This window comes from Oncorhynchus tshawytscha, unplaced genomic scaffold (assembly GCF_018296145.1).
Source record: "Oncorhynchus tshawytscha isolate Ot180627B unplaced genomic scaffold, Otsh_v2.0 Un_scaffold_3414_pilon_pilon, whole genome shotgun sequence".
Classification (NCBI taxonomy): Eukaryota; Metazoa; Chordata; class Actinopteri; order Salmoniformes; family Salmonidae; genus Oncorhynchus; species Oncorhynchus tshawytscha.
This window is the reverse complement of record NW_024609793.1, coordinates 485001-507267: the sequence shown is the minus strand read 5'-3', so window position 1 is coordinate 507267 and position 22267 is coordinate 485001. Positions and strand designations below refer to the sequence as shown.

The 22267-nt window shown below is 50.1% G+C and overlaps 1 protein-coding gene across 1 annotated transcript in view; it reads left to right on the top strand.

Annotated features, from left to right (window-relative positions):
- Positions 1-3070: 3070 nt before the first annotated feature.
- The window catches only part of LOC112239164 (TBC1 domain family member 15-like), a gene marked incomplete at its 5' end in the record, with an annotated part of 58524 nt that continues 39327 nt past the window's right edge, over positions 3071-22267 (top strand). The window contains 2 exons of the mRNA XM_042318132.1: positions 3071-3259; positions 11030-11230. Coding sequence (XP_042174066.1) covers positions 3071-3259; positions 11030-11230 — 390 coding nt within the window. The remainder of the gene's footprint in view (positions 3260-11029; positions 11231-22267) is intronic.

Sequence of the window (22267 nt, the reverse complement as noted above, 5' to 3'; positions counted from 1 at the left end):
CGGTCGGAGGCCGAGCAGTGATGCAACCTGTCAGGAAGCTGTCGATGTTGCAGCTGTAGAAACTTTTGAGGATCTGAGGACCCACGACAAATCTTCAGGAAGTTGAAGGAATTCATTCATCACCGACTTATTTTGTTCGTTTTATGATCATCTTTGGACAATTATAGAATTTTCTAATAAGTTAATCACATTTAGTTGATGTCCTGCTAGCTTCATCACATTTAGTTGATGTCCTGCTAGCTTCAGTACATTTAGGTGATGTCCTGCTAGCTTCAGTACATTTAGGTGATGTCCTGCTAGCTTCATCACATTTAGGTGATGTCCTACTAGCTTCAGTACATTTAGGTGATGTCCTGCTAGCTTCAGTACATTTAGGTGATGTCCTACTAGCTTCAATACATTTAGGTGATGTCCTGCTTCCTTCAACTCATTTAGTTGATGTCCTGCTAGCTTCAGTACATTTAGTTGATGTCCTGCTAGCTTCAGTACATTTAGGTGATGTCCTGCTAGCTTCATCACATTTAGGTGATGTCCTGCTAGCTTCAACTCATTTAGGTGATGTCCTGCTAGCTTCAACTCATTTAGGTGATGTCCTGCTAGCTTCAACTCATTTAGGTGATGTCCTGCTAGCTTCATCATATTTAGGTGATGTCCTGCTAGCTTCATCACATTTAGGTGATGTCCTACTAGCTTCAATACATTTAGGTGATGTCCGACTAGCTTCAATACATTTAGGTGATGTCCTTTAGCTTCAATACATTTAGGTGATGTCCTATAGCTTCATCACATTCACTAAGGTGATGTCTTCATTTTAGGTGATGTCCTGCTAGCTTCAGTACATTTTTAGGTGATGTCCTACTAGCTTCAATATTTAGGTGATGTCATTTTTAGGTGATGTCCTGCTAGCTTCAGTCACATTTAGGTGATGTCCTTTAGGTGATGTCTAGCTTCAACACATTTAGGTGATGTCCTACTAGCTTCAACACATTTAGGTGATGTCCTACTAGCTTCATCACATTTAGGTGATGTCCTACTAGCTTCATCACATTTAGGTGATGTCCTGCTAGCTTCAACACATTTAGGTGATGTCCTACTAGCTTCAATACATTTAGGTGATGTCCTACTAGCTTCAATACATTTAGGTGATGTCCTGCTAGCTTCAACACATTTAGGTGATGTCCTGCTAGCTTCATTACATTTAGGTGATGTCCTGCTAGCTTCAACACATTTAGGTGATGTCCTACTAGCTTCAACACATTTAGGTGATGTCCTACTAGCTTCATCACATTTAGGTGATGTCCTGCTACCTTCAACACATTTAGGTGATGTCCTACTACCTTCAACACATTTAGGTGATGTCCTACTAGCTTCAACACATTTAGGTGATGTCCGACTAACTTCAGTAGTTAAATGTTTTAATATTGTTGACTTCTGTTTTAATGTCTGGATCCTGTCCGCGTTGTCCACGAAGCAGATCTTTCTAGGGCCCTACATTTGGGCCGCAGCCCCTGTTTGAACCCACTGTATGATATGCGTACCGCTAGTCACTGAGCCTACCTGCTATAGTACAGGGATGTTGATGAATGATGATGTTGGTGTTAGTGTTTCCTCCTGCAGCAGACGGTGTTTCCTGTGCTACTCCCCGATGTGAAGCAACCGTTGTCAGACATGGTGTTGTTTTTTTACGTGTTACATTTTTAGTCTGTTAAAGAGTCCCTATTCAATTTCCATGAAAAATCAATAGAGCTCTTCAATAATTCATGGAGGAACAAGTCCTAGTGGGGATCATCTTACCCATAGAAAAGACTCTTCCCCCCACATCCCAAATGGCAGCCTGTTTCCTATTTAGTGCACTACTTTTGACCAGGGTCCTATAGAACCCTATTCCCTATATATAGTGCACTACTTTTGACCAGGGTCCTATAGAACCCTATTCCCTATATATAGTGCACTACTTTAGACCAGAGCCCTATAGAACCCTATTCCCTATATATAGTGCACTACTTTAGACAAGGGCCCTATAGAACCCTATTCCCTATATATAGTGCACTACTTTAGACAAGGGCCCTATAGAACCCTATTCCCTATATATAGTGCACTACTTTAGACAAGGGCCCTATAGAACCCTATTCCCTATATATAGTGCACTACTTTAGACCAGGGCCCTATAGAACCCTATTCCCCCTATATATAGTGCACTACTTTAGACAAGGGCCCTTTAGAACCCTATTCCCTATATATAGTGCACTACTTTTGACCAGGCCCTATAGAACCCTATTCCCTATATATAGTCCACTACTTTTGACCAGGGCCCTATAGAACCCTATTCCCTATTTAGTGCACTACTTTTGACCAGAGCCCTGTGGACTATGATGGGAATAGGGTGCCATTTGGCTGTTAGCACTAGAAGTAGTCTACTCCACACATCAGCCAGACACTAACAACACACAGTTAAGACCTGTGACCTGTAGTAGTCTACAGGGTGGATCTGAGTACAGCTTAGTGAAGGACTGTTAAGTGGTTGTCACAATATTGGTTTCTGTAGTGGCAGAATCCAATACTGGACAAGCATGTTCCCTGAGACCAGAGACTCTCTGAGCTTCTCTTCAAAAGCTTGTTCCCTGAGACCAGAGAATCTCTGAGCTTCTCTTCCAGACAAGCTTGTTCCCTGAGACCAGAGACTCTCTGAGCTTCTCTTCCAGAAAAGCTTGTTCCCTGAGACCAGAGACTCTCTGAGCTTCTCTTCCAGACAAGCTTGTTCCCTGAGACCAGAGACTCTCTGAGCTTCTCTTCCAGACAAGCTTGTTCCCTGAGACCAGAGACTCTCTGAGCTTCTCTTCCAGAAAAGCTTGTTCCCTGAGACCAGAGACTCTCTGAGTGTGCTTTAGGACCGTGCGGACGCCTCCGAGCGGTCGGGTTGAATGTTTGGAGTGTTTATCCGACTGGAAAAATAATAATAATTACGTGTCACCCCCCCCAACAATTCTAAAACCAAAGTTGTGGCCCTGAAACCTCCGACTCTTGGACTCGTCTCATGATCAGTCCATGACACAGACACTCTGAGGCTTGAACTTTCCTCCTCCAGGTTCGTTCTCTGTCATATCTCACTTATTCTAATTTCTCTTTCTCTCTCTCTCTTTCTGTCCTCCCTATTAGGTCTACCACAGATGCCTCCCTCCTCCAGGTCAGCCCCCACAGCAGAGCTCTGTCCCAGTCCTTTGAGAACCTGCTAGATGATGCCACCTTTGGACTTATTACGGTACAACCTGCACACCCTAGTGTACACCTGCCTCCTCACACCCTAGTGTACACCTGCCCCCTCACACCCTAGTGTCCACCTGCCTCCTCACACCCTAGTGTACACCTGCCTCCTCACACCCTAGTGTACACCTGCCTCCTCACACCCTAGTGTACACCTGCCTCCTCACACCCTAGTGTACACCTGCCTCCTCACACCCTAGTGCCTCCTCACACCTAGTGTACACCTGTGTACACCTGCCTCCTCACACCCTAGTGTACACCTGCCTCCCTCACACCTAGTGTACACCTGCCTCCTCACACCCTAGTGTCCACCTGTACGGCCTCCTCCCAGCCGGACTCTGTACGGCCTCCTCCCCCTGTGTACACCCTGCCTCCCCAGCCGGACTCTGTACGGCCTCCTCCCAGCCGGACTCTGTACGGCCTCCTCCCAGCCGGACTCTGTACGGCCTCCTCCCAGCCGGACTCTGTACGGCCTCCTCCCAGCCGGACTCTGTACGGCCTCCTCCCAGCCGGCCTCTGTACGGCCTCCTCCCAGCCGGCCTCTGTACGGCCTCCTCCCAGCCGGCCTCTGTACTGTCTCAGGGTTCACAGAACAACTCTGCTGTTATTTTATTGAGTTTGTTCTGAGCAGGGCAGTGACTTAATGAGAGCAGCATATTTGTTGGTTTGTTTTATGAGGACTCTCTGAAAGCCTGGGTAGGAGAAATGAAATATGCCCCAAATGGCACCCTATCCCCTTTATCGTCCATAGGGCTCTGGACTAAAGTAGTGCACTACATAGGGAATAGGGCTCTGGACTAAAGTAGTGCACTACATAGGGAATAGGGCTCTGGACTAAAGTAGTGCACTATATAGGGAATAGGGCTCTGGACTAAAGTAGTGCACTATATAGGGAATAGGGCTCTGGACTAAAGTAGTGCACTATATAGGGAATAGGGCCCTGGACTAAAGTAGTGCACTATAGGGAATAGGGCCCTGGACTAAAGTAGGGAATAGGGCCCTGGATAAAGTAGTGCACTATATAGGGCTCTGGACTAAAGTAGTGCACTATATAGGGAATAGGGCCCTGGACTAAAGTAGTGCACTATATAGGGAATAGGGCTCTGGACTAAAGTAGTGCACTATATAGGCAATAGGGCTCTGGACTAAAGTAGTGCACTATATAGGGAATAGGGCCCTGGTCTAAAGTAGTGCACTATATAGGGCTCTGGACTAAAGTAGTGCACTATATAGGCAATAGGGCTCTGGACTAAAGTAGTGCACTATATAGGGAATAGGGCCCTGGACTAAAGTAGTGCACTATATAGGGAATAGGGCTCTGGACTAAAGTAGTGCACTATATAGGCAATAGGGCTCTGGACTAAAGTAGTGCACTATATAGGGAATAGGGCCCTGGTCTAAAGTAGTGCACTATATAGGGCTCTGGACTAAAGTAGTGCACTATATAGGCAATAGGGCTCTGGACTAAAGTAGTGCACTATATAGGGAATAGGGCCCTAGTCTAAAGTAGTGCACTATATAGGGAATAGGGCCCTGGTCTAAAGTAGTGCACTATATAGGGAATAGGGCTCTGGTCTAAAGTAGTGCACTATATAGGGAATAGGGCCCTAGTCTAAAGTAGTGCCCTATATAGGGAATAGGGCTCTGGTCTAAAGTAGTGCACTATAACTGGGTAATACAGGATGGGGTTACTATATAGGGGGCCCTAGTCTAAAGTATGCTCTGAATAGGGAATAACTGGTCTATAGTAATAAACTGGGGGATGGGGCACTTACAGGGGGGTACATGCTCTGAATAGAGGAGAACTGGGTAATAAAGGGGGGGGGGTACATGCTTGAATAGAGGGAACTGGGTAATAAAGGGGGGGGGGTACATGCTCTGAATAGAGGAGAACTGGGTAATAAAGGGGGGTACATGCTCTGAATAGAGGAGAACTGGGTAATAAAGGGGGGTACATGCTCTGAATAGAGGAGAACTGGGTAATAAAGGGGGGTACATGCTCTGAATAGAGGAGAACTGGGTAATAAAGGGGGGTACATGCTCTGAATAGAGGAGAACTGGGTAATACAGGGGGGGGGGGGGGTACATGCTCTGAATAGAGGAGAACTGGGTAATACAGGAATGGGGAACTGGGTAATACAGGGGGGGGGGGTACATGCTCTGAATAGAGGAGAACTGGGTAATACAGGATGGGGGTTACAGGGGGGAGTACATGCTCTGAATAGAGGAGAACTGGGTAATAAAGGATGGGGGTTACAGGGGGGGTACATGCTCTGAATAGAGGAGAACTGGGTAATACAAGGGGGGGGGGGGTACATGCTCTGAATAGAGGAGAACTGGGTAATAAACTTTGTACGCCATCAGCACCAGGCTACATGGCCAGCGGACAGAGGGAATAGTTGGCAGGAGTTGTTTTTTAGGTCGCCTCAGGGACTTTTAATTGCGTATCATTTATCTATTGTCCTTCTCGTTGACATTCTGACTCTTGTAATAAAAATCTTTTTTTCCCTGTTTGAAATAGAACCTCCGTCAGGTCTCAGTGTTATCCTTTATAATTAAAAGTGGACCGTGCCTCAGCTCCCTCCCAACCAACCGGGGGCACGTTTTTAACAGCGTCTGGTAATGCATGGTGGGCAGATAACAGGCCTAACTGTGGTGGTACATTTGTTTTAGATCCCGACTGTGTTATGGAATAGCAGCGACATCTCATAGACATTAGCTTGGCTGCCGAGGCTGCCTGTCTGAGTGAGAGTACTGTACTCATTATCATTAAGGTTCAGGGTGCCTCCCTCCCGGCCCAGCCTCCTCTCTCCTGCTCTATATCAGTATTACAGGAGCCATTTAGTAGAGCAGGGATTGTGGAGGAGAAGCTAATGAGCCTTGACTTGCTAATAACATTGGGTGGCCTCTCTTCTCAAAAGGGGTTAATGCTGCTGGAATATTGTTTTCTAATGTGACTCATAAAAAAAATATCCAATTGCAAAGATGAATGAGCAGCGTCTCAGCCGGCCGGTAACCAACGTCAGGAGAAATAGATTGGCCTCTTTTCTGTCTTTGATTCCTGTGGTACTTTTTGTAGCGAGAGTAAAAATAAAACAAGAGTCCTTGAAAAGCATTAGTTTTCTTGGTGATGTGATATTGTTGGCTTTTACTTCTTCGTAGTAAGAGTACGCAGTCTGGAGAGTTGAAAGTGTAAGAGTATGCAGTCTGGAGAGTTGAAAGTGTAAGAGTACGCAGTCTGGAGAGTTGAAAGTGTAAGAGTACGCAGTCTGGAGAGTTGAAAGTGTAAGAGTACGCAGTCTGGAGAGTTGAAAGTGTAAGAGTACGCAGTCTGGAGAGTTGAAAGTGTAAGAGTACGCAGTCTGGAGAGTTGAAAGTGTAAGAGTACGCAGTGTGGAGAGTTGAAAGTGTTCCAGGCACTGAGGGGCCAGGGGAGGGGGGGAGGGGGCTACTAGGTTGGGCGTCTGAGATGATGACCGATGCTGTTGTGCTTTTGAGATGCTTTCAACTGTTGCTTTTGATGAAAATCGAAAGTTAAAATGTGCATTAAGTCATCTGGCTGGGGGCTCTTCCAAATGTAACATTTCACACCTGTGATTAAGGTGAAAATAGCATGGCTAAAATAAGCCTGTGTCATCTTAAAGTGTTTATAATGAGACTGCAGCTAAACTACATGTCTGGTGCCACAGCGTTAACAATGACCTCCTTCATGACCCCTATCTTCCCTGTCATCCCTCTCTGAGATCCTCTCTCTCCTCCTTCTCAAAATCTGTTGCTTTTGGATCCCCCAATCAACTCTCTCCTCCTCCCCTCTCTCTCTCTCCCTGTTCCGCATCCCTAAGTCATCTCTCTCTCCCTCTCTTCTCTCCTGTCTCCTTTCACACCTGTTCCGCTTTACTCCCTCTCTCCCCCAAAATCTCTCTAAAATAAGCCTCTCTCATCTTAAAGTTCCGCTTTATAATCAACTGCTCTCCTAAACTCCTCTCTCCTGTTCCGCTTTAGCTCCCTCTCTCCCCCAATCAACTCTCCTCCCTCTCCCTTCTCCCTGTTCCGCTTATCCCTCTCCCCCCAATCTCCTCTCTCTCTCCCTGTTCCGCTTTACTCCCTCTCTCCCCCCCAATCAACTCTCTCCTCCCTCTCTCTTCTCCCTCTCTCTCTCTCTCTCTCCCCCTGTTCCGCTTCCCCCTCTCTCCCCCAATCAACTCTCTCTCCTCCCTCTCTCTCCCTCTCTCTCTCTCTCTCTCCCCTGTTCCGCTTTACTCCCTCTCTCCCCCAATCAACTCTCTCTCCCTCCCTCTCTTCTCCCCTCTCTCCTCTCTCTCTCTCCCCTGTTCCGCTTTCTCCCTGTTCCCTCTCCCTCTCCCCCAATCAACTCTCTCTCCTCCCTTCTCCCTCTCTCCTCTCTCTCTCCCCTGTTCCGCTTTACTCCCTCTCTCCCCCAATCAACTCTCTCCTCCCTCTCCTCCCTCTCTCTCTCCCTGTTCCGCTTTACTCCCTCTCTCCCCAATCAACTCTCTCTCCTCTCTCCCTCTCTCTCTCTCCCCCCTGTTCCGCTTTACTCCCTCTCTCCCCCAATCAACTCTCTCTCTCCCTCTCCTTCTCCCTCTCTCCTCTCTCTCTCTCCCCTGTTCCGCTTTACTCCCTCTCGCTTTACTCCCTCTCTCCCCCAATCAACTCTCTCTCCTCCCTCTCCTCTCCCTCTCTCTCCCCTCTCCCCCTCTCCCTCTCTCCCCAACCCTCTTCCTCTTTCTCCCTCTCTCCCCCAATCAACTCTCTCTCCTCCCTCTCCTTCTCCCTCTCTCCTCTCTCTCTCTCCCTGTTCCGCTTTACTCCCTCTCTCCCCCAATCAACTCTCTCTCTCCTCTCTCTCTCTCTCTCCCTCTCCCCCTGTTCCGCTTTACTCCCTCTCTCCCCCAATCAACTCTCTCTCCTCCCTCTCCTTCTCCCTCTCTCCTCTCTCTCTCTCCCCTGTTCCGCTTTACTCCCTCTCTCCCCCAATCAACTCTCTCTCCTCCTCTCTCTCTCCCTGTTCCGCTTTACTCCCTCTCTCCCCCAATCAACTCTCTCTCCTCCCTCTCCTTCTCCCTCTCTCCTCTCTCTCTCCCCCTGTTCCGCTTTACTCCCTCTCTCCCCCAATCAACTCTCTCTCCCTCTCTTCTCCCTCTCTCCTCTCTCTCTCTCCCTGTTCCGCTTTACTCCTCTCTCCCCCAATCAACTCTCTCTCCTCTCTCTCTCTGTTCCGCTTTACTCCCTCTCTCCACCAATCAACTCTCTCTCCCCCTCTCCTTCTCCCTCCCCTCTTCCGCTTGTTCCGCTTTACTCCCTCTCTCCACCAATCAACTCTCTCTCCTCCCTCTCCTCCTGTTCCCTCTCCCTCTCTCCACCAATCTCTCTCTCCCCCTGTTCCGCTTTCCTCCCTCTCTCCACCAATCAACTCTCTCTCCTCCCTCTCCTTCTCCCTCTCTCCTCTCTCCTCTCTCTCCCCCCTGTTCCGCTTTACTCCCTCTCTCCCCAATCAACTCTCTCTCCTCCCTCTCCTTCTCCCTCTCTCCTCTCTCTCTCTCCCTGTTCCGCTTTACTCCCTCTCTCCCCAATCAACTCTCTCTCCTCCCTCTCCCTCTCTCTCTCTCCTCTCTCTCTCTCCCTGTTCCGCTTTACTCCCTCTCTCCCCCAATCAACTCTCTCTCCTCCCTCTCCTTCTCCCTCTCTCCTCTCTCTTTCTCCCCTGTTCCGCTTTACTCCCTCTCTCCCCCAATCAACCCTCTCTCCTCTCTCTCTCCCCCTGTTCCGCTTTACTCCCTCTCTCCACCAATCAACTCTCTCTCTCCTCCCTCTCCCTCTCTCCTGTTCTCTCTCCCCTGTTCCGCTTTACTCCCTCTCTCCCCCAATCAACCCTCTCTCCTCTCTCCTCTCCCCTGTTCCGCTTTACTCCCTCTCTCCACCAATCAACTCCTCTCCTCCCTCTCCTTCTCCCTCTCTCCCTGTTCCCCCTGTTCCGGCTTTACTCCCTCTCTCCACCAATCAACTCTCTCTCTCCCTCCTTCTCCCTCTCTCCTCTCTCTCTCTCCCCTGTTCCGCTTTACTCCCTCTCTCCACCAATCAACTCTCTCTCTCTCCCTCTCCTTCCCCTCTCTCCTCTCTCTCTCTCCCCTGTTCCGCTTTACTCCCTCTCTCCACCAATCAACTCTCTCTCCTCTCTCTCTCTCCCCTGTTCCGCTTTACTCCCTCTCTCCACCAATCAACTCTCTCTCCTCCCTCTCCTTCTCCCTCTCTCCTCTCTCTCTCCCCCTGTTCCGCTTTACTCCCTCTCTCCACCAATCAACTCTCTCTCCTCCCTCTCCTTCTCCCTCTCCCTCTCTCTCCTCCCCTGTTCCGCTTTACTCCCTCTCTCCACAATCAACTCTCTCTCCTCTCTCTCAGGACCCCTGTTCCGCTTTACTCCCTCTCTCCACCAATCAACTCTCTCTCCTCCAACTCCTTCTCCCTCTCTCCTCTCTCTCTCTCCCCTGTTCCGCTTTACTCCCTCTCTCCACCAATCAACTCTCTCTCCTCTCTCTCTCTCCTCCGCTTTACTCCCTCTCTCCCACCAATCAACTCTCTCTCCTCCCTCTCCTTCTCCCTCTCTCCTCCTCTCTCTCCCTGTTCCGCTTTACTCCCTCTCTCCACCAATCAACTCAGCTCTCCTCCCTCTCCTTCTCCCTCTCTCCTCTCTCTCTCTCCCTGTTCCGCTTTACTCCCTCTCTCCACCAATCAACTCTCTCTCCTCTCAGGGTCTCCCCTGTTCCGCTTTACTCCCTCTCTCCACCAATCAACTCAGCTCTCTCCTCCCTCTCCTTCTCCCTCTCTCCTCTCTCTCTCAGTTCCGCTTTACTCCCTCTCTCCACCAATCAACTCTCTCTCACTCTCTCTCTCCCTGTTCCGAACTCCCTCTCTCCACCAATCAACTCTCTCTCCTCCCTCTCCTTCTCCCTCTCTCCTCTCTCTCTCTCCCCTGTTCCACTTTACTCCCTCTCTCCACCAATCAACTCTCTCTCCTCCCTCTCCTTCTCCCTCTCTCCTCTCTCTCTCTCCCCCAGCTGTTCCGCTTTACTCCCTCTCTCCACCAATCAACTCTCTCTCCTCTCTCTCTCTCCCTGTTCCGCTCAGAGTACTCCCTCTCTCCTCCACCAATCAACTCTCTCTCCTCCCTCTCCTCAGTCCTCTCTCTCTCTCCCCTGTTCTGCTTTACTCCCTCTCTCCACCAATCAACTCTCTCTCCCCCTCTCTCTCTCCCTGTTCCGCTTTACTCCCTCTCTCCACCAATCAACTCTCTCTCCCTCTCTCTCTCTCCCCTGTTCCGCTTTACTCCCTCTCTCCACCAATCAACTCTCTCTCCCTCTCTCTCTCTCCCCTGTTCCGCTTCACCTCTCTCCACCAATCAACTCTCTCTCCCTCTCTCTCTCTCCCCTGTTCTGCTTTCTCCCTCTCTCCACCAATCAGTCACTCCCTCTCTCTCTCTCCCCCTGTTCCGCTTCTCCTCTCTCCACCTTCTCAACTCTCTCTCCTCTCTCTCTCTCCCCTGTTCCGCTTTAGTCCCTCTCTCCACCAATCAACTCTCTCTCCTCCCTCTCCTTCTCCCTCTCTCCTCTCTCTCTCTCCCCTGTTCCGCTTTACTCCCTCTCTCCCCCAATCAACTCTCTCTCCTTCTCTCCTCTCTCTCTCTCCCCTGTTCCGCTTTACTCCCTCTCTCCACCAATCAACTCTCTCTCTCCTCCCTCTCTCCCACCAGAAGTTTTCTCAGGACCCAGTCACCACTACGCTGGGTGGTTTCTCCAAGGTGACCAACTACCTGTTTGATGCGTTCCGGGGTCCAGACACGGTGCTACTGAAGCAGAGGCCTGTCGGGGAGGTGGCTGACCTGCTGAATGAGGCCATACCTGGACTGGACATCAACCAGCTGGAGGAACCAGGCTATGAGGTTATCACCAGGGTGAGGAACACACACACACAACCAGCTGGAGGAACCAGGCTATGAGGTTATCACCAGGGTGAGGAACACACACACACACACACACAACCAGCTGGAGGAACCAGGCTTTGAGGTTCTCACCAGGGTGAGGAACACACACACACACACACACAACCAGCTGGAGGAACCAGGCTTTGAGGTTCTCACCAGGGTGAGGAACACACACACAACCAGCTGGAGGAACCAGGCTATGAGGTTATCACCAGGGTGAGTCAGAGTAGACACTGGGAATGAACGCGCTCACTCACTCAGGAACTCACTCACTCAGGAACTCAGTCACTCAGGAACTCAGGAACTCAGGAACTCAGTCACTCAGTCACTCAGGAACTCAGTCACTCAGGAACTCAGTCACTCAGTCACTCAGGAACTCAGTCACTCAGGAACTCAGTCACTCAGGAACTCAGGAACTCAGTCACTCAGGAACTCAGGAACTCAGGAACTCAGTCACTCAGTCACTCAGGAACTCAGTCACTCAGTCACTCAGGAACTCAGTCACTCAGGAACTCAGTCACTCAGGAACTCAGTCACTCAGGAACTCAGGAACTCAGGAACTGGAAAATGGCGCCGGAAGAAATGGCAGCAGTTTTACAGGCGCCCAACCAATTGTGCTGTTATGTGGGTTTTTCACGTTATTTGTAACTTATTTTGTACATAATGGTTCTGCAACTGTATCTTATGGCAAAAAAAGAGCTTCTGGATATCAGGACAGAGATCACTCACCTCGGATTAGACAAGAGCTTCTGGATATCAGGACAGAGATCACTCACCTCGGATTAGACAAATATTTTTTCACTCTTCTTCAACATAGGACAGACGCAGGACATTCTCCGAACACCCGACAGGCCAACATCCCTGTTATCTGCAAGAGGAAGACAAAGAGCTTCTGGATATCGGAAGGTACAGAGGACACAGAGCAGGATGAGAGGAAGGACACAGACGAGGGAAGAGACGCAGGTAGAGAGGACACAGAGCAGGATGAGAGGAAGAGACGCAGGTAGAGGACACAGAGCAGGATGAGAGGAAGAGATGCAGGTACAGAGGACACAGAGCAGGATGAGAGGAAGAGACGCAGGTAGAGAGGACACAGAGCAGGATGAGAGGAAGAGACGCAGAGCAGGATGAGAGGAAGAGACGCAGGTACAGAGGACACAGAGCAGGATGAGAGGAAGAGACGCAGGTAGAGAGGACACAGAGCAGGATGAGAGGAAGAGAGCAGGATACAGAGGACAGAGCAGGATGAGAGGAAGAGATGCACACAGAGCAGGATGAGAGGAAGAGACGCAGGTAGAGAGGACACAGAGCAGGATGAGAGGAAGAGATGCAGGTAGAGAGGACACAGAGCAGGATGAGAGGAAGAGACGCAGGTAGAGAGGACACAGAGCAGGATGAGAGGAAGAGACGCAGGTAGAGAGGACACAGAGCAGGATGAGAGGAAGAGACGCAGGTAGAGAGGACACAGAGCAGGATGAGAGGAAGAGACGCAGGTAGAGAGGACACAGAGCAGGATGAGCAGGTAGGAGGACACAGAGCAGGATGAGAGGAAGAGACGCAGGTAGAGAGGACACAGAGCAGGATGAGAGGAAGAGACGAGCAGGATGAGGTAGAGAGGACACAGGATGAGAGGAAGAGACGGAAGAGAGGACACAGAGCAGGATGAGAGGAAGAGACACAGAGCAGGATGAGAGGAAGAGACGCAGGTAGAGAGGACACAGAGCAGGATGAGAGGAGATGAAGAGACGCAGGTAGAGAGGACACAGAGCAGGATGAAGAGGAAGAGGACACAGAGGGATGAGAGGAAGGACAGAGAGGACAGAGCAGGATGAGAGGAAGAGACGCAGGTAGAGAGGACACAGAGCAGGATGAGAGGAAGAGATGCAGGTAGAGAGGACACAGAGCAGGATGAGAGGAAGAGACGCAGGTAGAGAGGACACAGAGGAGGATGAGAGGAAGAGACACAGAGCAGGATGAGAGGAAGGACACAGAGCACACAGAGCAGGATGAGAGGAAGAGACGCAGGTAGAGAGGACACAGAGCAGGATGAGAGGAAGAGACGCAGGTAGAGAGGACACAGAGCAGGATGAGAGGAAGAGACGCAGGTACAGAGGACACAGAGCAGGATGAGAGGAAGAGATGCAGGTAGAGAGGACACAGAGCAGGATGCCTCGTGAGGATCCACAGAAGGTGCGTGGGAAAGCTGCCATTACCGTAAATATTACTCGCCAACGGGCAATCATTGGACAATAAATTAGGCGAGGTACGATCACGAATATCCTACCAACGGGACATCAAAAACTGTAATATCCTATGTTTCACGGAATCGTGACTGAATGACGACATGGATATTCAGCTAGCGGGATATACGCTGCACCGGCAAGATAGAACAGCACACTCCGGTAAAACGAGGGGGGGGGGGGTCTGGGCGTATTTGTAAACAGCTGGTGCACGAAATCTAATGAAGTCTCTAGATTCTGCTCGCCTGAAGTAGAGTATATTGTGATAAATTGCAGGCCACACTACTTGCCGAGAGAGTTTTAAAGCTATACTTTTCGTGGCTGTTTATTTACCACCACAGACAGATGCTGGCACTAAGACCGCACTCAGTCAGCTGTATAAGGAAATAAGCAAACAGCCACCCACTCACCCAGAGGCGGCGCTCCTAGTGGCCGGAGACTTTAATGCAGGGAAACTTAAATCAGTTCTACCAAATCTCTATCAACACGTTAAATGTGCAACCAGAGGAAAACAAATCTAGATCACCTGTAATCTAGATCACCTGATCACCACACACAGAGACGTGTACAAAGCTCTCCCTCGCCCTCCATTTGGTAAATCAGACCACAACTCTATCCTCCTGATTCCTGCTTACAAGCAAAAATTAAAGCAGGAAGCATCAGTGACTCGGTCTATTAAAAAAAGTGGTCAGATGAAGCAGATGCTGAGCTACAGGACTGTTTTGCTATCACAGACTGGAACATGTTCCGGGATTCTTCCGATGGCATTGAGGAGTACACCACCTCAGTCACCGGCTTTATCAATAAGTGCATTGAGGACGTCGTCCCCACAGTGACTGAAGGTACATACCACAACCAGAAGCCATGGACTTGAAGGTAACATTCGCACTGAGCTGAAGGTTAGAGCTGCCGCTTTCAAGGTGCGGGACTCTTATTTTTATTTTTATTTCACCTTTATTTAACCAGGTAGGCTAGTTGAGAACAAGTTCTCATTTACAACTGCGACCTGGCCAAGATAAAGCATAGCAGTGTGAGCAGACAACACAGAGTTACACATGGAATAAACAATTAACAAGTCAATGCAAATGGGGAGTCCTGCAAAAGGCAAGGAGGTAGAACCTTCAAATAGGCAAAAAGTAAATAAATAAAAACAGTATGGGGATGAGGTAGGTGAAAATGGGTGGGCTATTTACCAATAGACGGGCTAAGATTGAATCATACTACACCGGCTCCGATGCTCGTGTTATGTGGCAGGGCTTGTGACATGAGCCTACCAGACGAGCTAAATCACCACTGTGTGATCATGCTCTCCGTAGCCGACGTAATACACAAGGCTGCGGGGCCAGACGGATTACCAGGACGTGTGCTCCGGGCATGTGTTGGCCCACTGGCAGTTGTCTTCACTGACATTTTCAACATGTCCCTGATTGAGTCTGTAATACCAACACGTTTCAAGCAGACCACCATAGTCCCTGTGCCCAAGAACACAAAGGCAACCTGCCTAAATGACTACAGACCTGTAGCACTCAAGTCCATAGCCATGAAGTGCTTTGAAAGGCTGGTAATGGCTCACATCAACACCATTCTCCCAGAAACCCTAGACCCATTCAAATTGGCATACCGCCCAAACAGATCCACAGATGATGCAATCTCTATTGCACTCCACACTGCCCTTTCCCACCTGGACTGTATAGAGCCTCTCTACTGTATATAGCCTCTCTACTGTATATAGCCTCTCTACTGTATATAGCCTCTCTACTGTATATAGCCTCTCTACTGTATATAGCCTCTCTACTGTATATAGCCTCTCTACTGTATATAGCCTCTCTACTGTATATAGCCTCTCTACTGTATGTAGCCTCTACTGTATATAGCCTCTCTACTGTATATAGCCTCTCTACTGTATATAGCCTCTCTACTGTATATAGCCTCTCTACTGTATATAGCCTCTCTACTGTATGTAGCCTCTCTACTGTATATAGCCTCTCTACTGTATATAGCCTCTCTACTGTATATAGCCTCTACTGTATATAGCCTCTCTACTGTATATAGCCTCTCTACTGTATATAGCCTCTCTACTGTATATAGCCTCTCTACTGTATATAAGCCTCTCTACTGTATATAGCCTCTCTACTGTATATAGCCTCTCTACTGTATATAGCCTCTCTACTGTATATAGCCTCTCTACTGTATATAGCCTCTCTACTGTATATAGCCTCTCTACTGTATATAGCCTCTCTACTGTATATAACCTCTCTACTGTATATAGCCTGTCTACTGTATATACCCTCTCTACTGTATATACCCTCTCTACTGTATAAAGCCTCTCTACTGTATATACCCTCTCTACTGTATATAACCTCTCTACTGTATATAGCCTCTCTACTGTATATAGCCTCTCTACTGTATATACTGTATATACCCTCTCTACTGTATATAGCCTCTCTACTGTATATACTGTATATACCCTCTCTACTGTATATAGCCTCTCTACTGTATATAGCCTCTCTACTGTATATACCCTCTCTACTGTATATAGCCTCTCTACTGTATATAGCCTCTCTACTGTATATAACCTCTCTACTGTATATAGCCTGTCTACTGTATATACCTCTCTACTGTATATAACCTCTCTACTGTATATAACCTCTCTTATATAGCTTTACTGTAACCTCTTGTATATAACCTCTCTACTGTTATAATACCTTTCTATACCCTGTACTATTGGTTAGAGCCTGTATATACCTTTCTACTGTATATACCCTCACTACTGTATACTACTGTATGTATTAGCCTTTCTACTGTATATAACTACTACTCTACTGTATATACCCTCTTTCACTGTATATAGCTACTACACCTGTTGTATATAGTATTACACCTCCTGTCTTTCTACTACACCTGTTGTATTTTTCACTTTCTACTACCTACCTATTGTTCACTGTAATACAGCTTTTTGTACTGTTGGTCTACTACACCTGTTGTATAAGCATTTCACTGTAAGGTCTACTACACCTGTTGTATTCAGCATTTCACTGTAAGGTCTACTACACCTGTTGTATTCAGCATTTCACTGTAAGGTCTACTACACCTGTTGTATTCAGCATTTCACTGTAAGGTCTACTACACCTGTTGTATTCAGCATTTCACTGTAAGGTCTACTACACCTGTTGTATTCAGCATTTCACTGTAAGGTCTACTACACCTGTTGTATTCAGCATTTCACTGTAAGGTCTACTACACCTGTTGTATTCAGCATTTCACTGTAAGGTCTACTACACCTGTTGTATTCAGCATTTCACTGTAAGGTCTACTACACCTGTTGTATTCAGCATTTCACTGTAAGGTCTACTACACCTGTTGTATTCAGCATTTCACTGTAAGGTCTACTACACCTGTTGTATTCAGCATTTCACTGTAAGGTCTACTACACCTGTTGTATTCAGCATTTCACTGTAAGGTCTACTACACCTGTTGTATTCAGCATTTCACTGTAAGGTCTACTACACCTGTTGTATTCAGCATTTCACTGTAAGGTCTACTACACCTGTTGTATTCAGCATTTCACTGTAAGGTCTACTACACCTGTTGTATTCAGCATTTCACTGTAAGGTCTACTACACCTGTTGTGTTCGGCGCATGTGACAAACTTTGATTTGATTTGAGCAGTCTTGGAGTTAAAGACAGACAGGTTTAGGAAACACATACAGGCGATCAGATCTGATCGTGTTTAACGTCTCCAGAACCACATCAATATGACATACTGTAGCAATCTTGTGAGATGTGAAGCACGACTGCTTACTGCCTAGTGCCCACCTGTCTCACTGGCAAGATGGGACTCTCAGCCAGGACCCGAGCAGACTGGCTAGATGGGACTCTCAGCCAGGACCTGAGCAGACTGGCTAGATGGGACTCTCAGCCAGGACCCGAGCAGACTGGCTAGATGGAACTCTCAGCCAGGACCCGAGCAGACTGGCTACTGGCCCGAGAGACTGGCTAGATGGGACTCTCAGCCAGGCCCCGAGCAGACTGGCTAGATGGAACTCTCAGCCAGGACCCGAGCAGACTAGCTAGATGGGACTCTCAGCCAGGACCTGAGCAGACTGGCTAGATGGGACTCTCAGCCAGGACCTGAGCAGACTGGCTAGATGGGACTCTCAGCCAGGACCTGAGCAGACTGGCTAGATGGGACTCTCAGCCAGGACCCGAGCAGACTGGCTAGATGGGACTCTCAGCCAGGACCCGAGCAGACTGGCTAGATGGGAGACTCTCACTCCAGGACCTGAGCAGACTGGCTAGATGGGACTCTCAGACAGGACCCGAGCAGACTGGCTAGATGGGACTCTCAGCAGGACCCGGCAGACTGGCTAGATGGAACTCTCAGACAGGACCCGAGCAGACTGGCTAGATGGGACTCTCAGCCAGGACCCGAGCAGACTGGCTAGATGGGACTCTCAGCCAGGACCCGAGCAGACTGGCTAGATGGGACTCTCAGCCAGGACACGAGCAGACTGGCTAGATGGGACTCTCAGCCAGGACACGAGCAGACTGGCTAGATGGGACTCTCAGCCAGGACCCGAGCAGACTGGCTAGATGGGACTCTCAGCCAGGACCCGAGCAGACTGGCTAGATGGAACTCTCAGCCAGGACCCGAGCAGACTGGCTAGATGGGACTCTCAGCCAGGACCCGAGCAGACTGGCTAGATGGAACTCTCAGCCAGGACCCGAGCAGACTGGCTAGATAGTTCTATCAGACAGAAGTTCCCTTTTTCCTCACGCAGACACAGCTCTACCGTCTGTCTCCATTAAACCAGGAGGTTGTGGTAACAGTCACCCAGTTCCTCTCTAATTGCCTCTCTGTTTTAATTAGAAGTGACCCTCTGCTCTCAGCGTTGCCAAGGCAACCCACGCTGCTAGCTTGCCTCCTCTCCTCTCCACAGGTGTGGTTGAGTGTGATGTTGGATGACATGTGCTTTGCTAAACATAGGAGTAGTCACCCCACACAACCCACTCAGTGGAATGGCACCCAGAGTGGAACGGCAGAGTCACACTCGCTGTGCTTCTCAGAAACGGCTGGAAATGAGAAATCCACTTAAATGTGGTTTGAACTTTGTTTCTCAGTAGGTTTATAGGACAGTGTGGGGACGTCGGTAGGTCTGTGGGACAGAGTGCGGGGACGTCGGTAGGTCTGCGGGACAGAGTGCGGGGACGTCGGTAGGTCTGTGGGACAGAGTGGGGGTTTGACGTTTCTCAGTAGGTCTGGGGACAGAGTGTGGGGACGTCGGTAGGTCTGTGGGACAGAGTGGACGTCGGTAGGTCTGTGGGACAGAGTGGGGGGACGTCGGTAGGTCTGCGGGACAGAGTGGGGGGACGTCGGTAGGTCTGCGGGACAGAGTGGGGACGTCGGTAGGTCTGCGGGACAGAGTGGGGGGACGTCGGTAGGTCTGCGGGACAGAGTGGGGGGACGTCGGTAGGTCTGCGGGACAGAGTGGGGGGACGTCGGTAGGTCTGCGGGACAGAGTGGGGGGGATGTCGGTAGGTCTGCGGGACAGAGTGGGGGCGTCGGTAGGTCTGCGGGACAGAGTGGGGGGAACGTCGGTAGGTCTGCGGGGGGGGGATGTCGGTAGGACTGCGGGACAGAGTGGGGGGACGTCGGTAGGTCTGCGGGACGGGGGTGGGGGGGCGTCGGTAGGTCTGCGGGGGAACGTCGGTAGGCCTGTGGGATAGAGTGGGGTTGGGGGACGTCGGTAGGTCTGTATCACCTCCTCCTGGTTCTAATCTTCCATCTTGGTGTTACTGTAATAGAGAACGTGTTCTCAGTAATCAATAAATTAATAATAAATAAAGAGTGCAATATATTTATCTATTATTCAAATATTATTACTGTTATTATTAAGGGGGGCAGGTAGGGGCAGGTAGGGTAGGGTTAGGGGAGGCAGCAGGTAGGGTTAGGGGAGGCAGCAGGTAGGGTTAGGGGAGGGCAGCAGGTAGGGTTAGGGGGCGGGTAGGGTTAGGGGAGGCGGCAGGTAGGGTTAGGGGAGGTAGGCAGGGAGGCAGCAGGTAGGGTTAGGGGAGGCAGGTAGGGTTAGGGGAGGCGGCAGGTAGGGTTAGGGGGAGGCGGCAGGTAGGGTTAGGGGGAGGCGGCAGGTAGGGTTGGGGGAGGCGGCGGGTAGGGTTGGGGGAGGCGGCGGGTAGGGTTGGGGGAGGCGGCGGGTAGGGTTGGGGGAGGCGGCGGGTAGGGTTGGGGGGGGGGGAGGCGGCGGGTAGGGTTGGGGGAGGCAGGGTTAGGGGGAGGCAGGGTTGGGGGAGGCGGCGGGTAGGGTTGGGGGAGGCAGGGTTGGGGGAGGCAGGGTTAGGGAGGCAGGGTTAGGGGGAGGCAGGGTTAGGGGGTTAGGGGGGAGGCAGCAGGTAGGGTTGGGGGGCAGCAGCAGGTAGGGTTGGGGGGGTTGGGGGAGGCAGCAGGTAGGGTTGGGGGAGGCGGCAGGTAGGGTTGGGGGAGGCGGCAGGTAGGGTTGGGGGAGGCGGCGGGTAGGGTTAGGGGAGGCGGCGGGTAGGGTTAGGGGAGGCAGGGTTAGGGGAGGCGGCGGGGGTAGGGTTAGGGGAGGCGGGGGAGGTAGGGTTTAGGGGAGGCGGCGGGTAGGGTTAGGGGAGGCAGGGTTAGGGGGTGAGGTAGGGTTAGGGAGGCAGCGGGTAGGGGAGGCAGGCGGGGTAGGGTTAGGGGAGGCAGCGGGTAGGGTTAGGGGAGGCAGGGGGGGTAGGGTTAGGGGAGGCAGCGGGTAGGGGAGGCAGGGGGTAGGGTTAGGGGAGGCAGCGGTTAGGGGGAGGCAGCGGGTAGGGTAGGTTAGGGGAGGCAGCGGTTAGGGGAGGCAGCGGGTAGGGTTAGGGGGAGGCAGGGGGTAGGGTTAGGGGACGCAGGGGGTAGGGTTAGGGGAGGCAGCGGTTAGGGGGAGGCAGGGGGTAGGGTTAGGGGGAGGCAGGGGGTAGGGTTAGGGGGAGGCAGGTAGCCTCGCGTTTAAGAGCGTTGGGTCAGTAACAGAAAGGTCTCTGGTTTTGAATCCTCGAGCCGGCAAGGTGGACAAATCTGCAGTTCTGTCGTTGAGCAAAGCAGTTACCCTCAACAACAACTGCTCCCCAGGCAGCGATGACGTGGATTAAGCCTCCCCCCTCCCCCCGCTCTGATTCAGAGGGTTAAATGAGGAAGACACATTTCAGTTGATGACATTCAGTTGTACAACTGACTAGGTCTCCCCTTTCAACGTCAGGACTGTTTTCCTCAACTGACTAGGTCTCCCCTTTCAACATCAGGACTGTTGTCCTCAACTGACTAGGTCTCCCCTTTCAACATCAGGACTGTTGTCCTCAACTGACTAGGTCTCCCCTTTCAACATCAGGACTGTTGTCCTCAACTGACTAGGTCTCCCCTTTCAACATCAGGACTGTTGTCCTCAACTGACTACGTATCCCCTATCCCATTTAGCAGATGCTTTTATCAAGTACAGACGTACAGTTGTGTGCATAAATGTAACATATGGGAGGCTGCAGCGAAAATCTAACCAAGGACCCTTGGCATTGCAAGCGCCATGTGCTCTCAATCTACCTGGTTTAAATAAAGGTTTATATATTATTTAAATAGATCTGTGGTGAGTAAATAGTAAATAAATTAGACCTCTTTCTCTCGCTCTCTCTCACACACACACACACACACACACACACACACACACACACACTTCGATTGGCTGATGATGCAGAGTGTAACCTCTGAGTTGTGGAGGAATGCAACGCTCGCCAGATTTTTTAATTAGATTTTGATTACATGAACCTCCTGGCTGGCCACTTTATTACCTTGTGGAAATCATTAGAAAAGAGGGAGAAAGATCAATAGTGTAAATATGGTACTTTACCTGTTCTAAAACAACCTCTGTATAAAGAGCCACACTATACGAAGTTGATCAGATATGCAGCTTTGAAGGTCCCCGAGAACACCGTGGCCTTCATCATTATTAAATGGAGGTCGTTTGGAACCACCAGGGGCTGGTCGCCCGGCCAAACTGAGCAAATGGGGGAGAAGGGCCTTGGTCAGGGAGGTGACCAAGAACCCGATGGTCACTCTGACAGAGCTCCACAGTTCCGGAAGAACAACCATCTCTGCAGCACTCCACCAATCAGGGCTTTATGGTAGAGTGGTCAGACGGAAGCCACTCCTCAGTAAAAGGCACATGACAGCCCGCTTGGAGTTTGCCAAAAGGCACGTAAAGGACTCTCAGACCATGAGGAACCAGATTCTCTGGTCTGATGTAACCAAGATTGAACTCTTTGGCCTGAATGCCAAGCGTCACATCTGGAGGAAACCTGGCACCATCCCTACGGTGAAGCATAGTGGTGGCAGCATCATGCTGTGGGGATGTTTTTCAGGGACTGGGAGACTAGTCAGGATCAAGGGAAAGATGAACGGAGCACAGAGATCCTACAGAGAGATCCTTGATGACAACCCATAAGCACACAGCCAAGACAATGCAGGAGTGTCTTTGGCACAAGTCTCTGAATGTCTGAGTGGCCCAGCCAGAGCCCAGACGTCTCTGGAGAGACCTGAAAATATCTGTGCAGCGACACTCCCCATCCAACCTGACAGAGCTTGAGAGAATCTGCAGAGAAGAATGGGAGAAACTCCTCAAATACAGGTGTGCCAATTGTAGCTTCATACCCAAGACTTGATGCTGTAATCGCTGACAAAGATGCTTCAACAAAGTACTGAGTAAAGGGTCTGAAT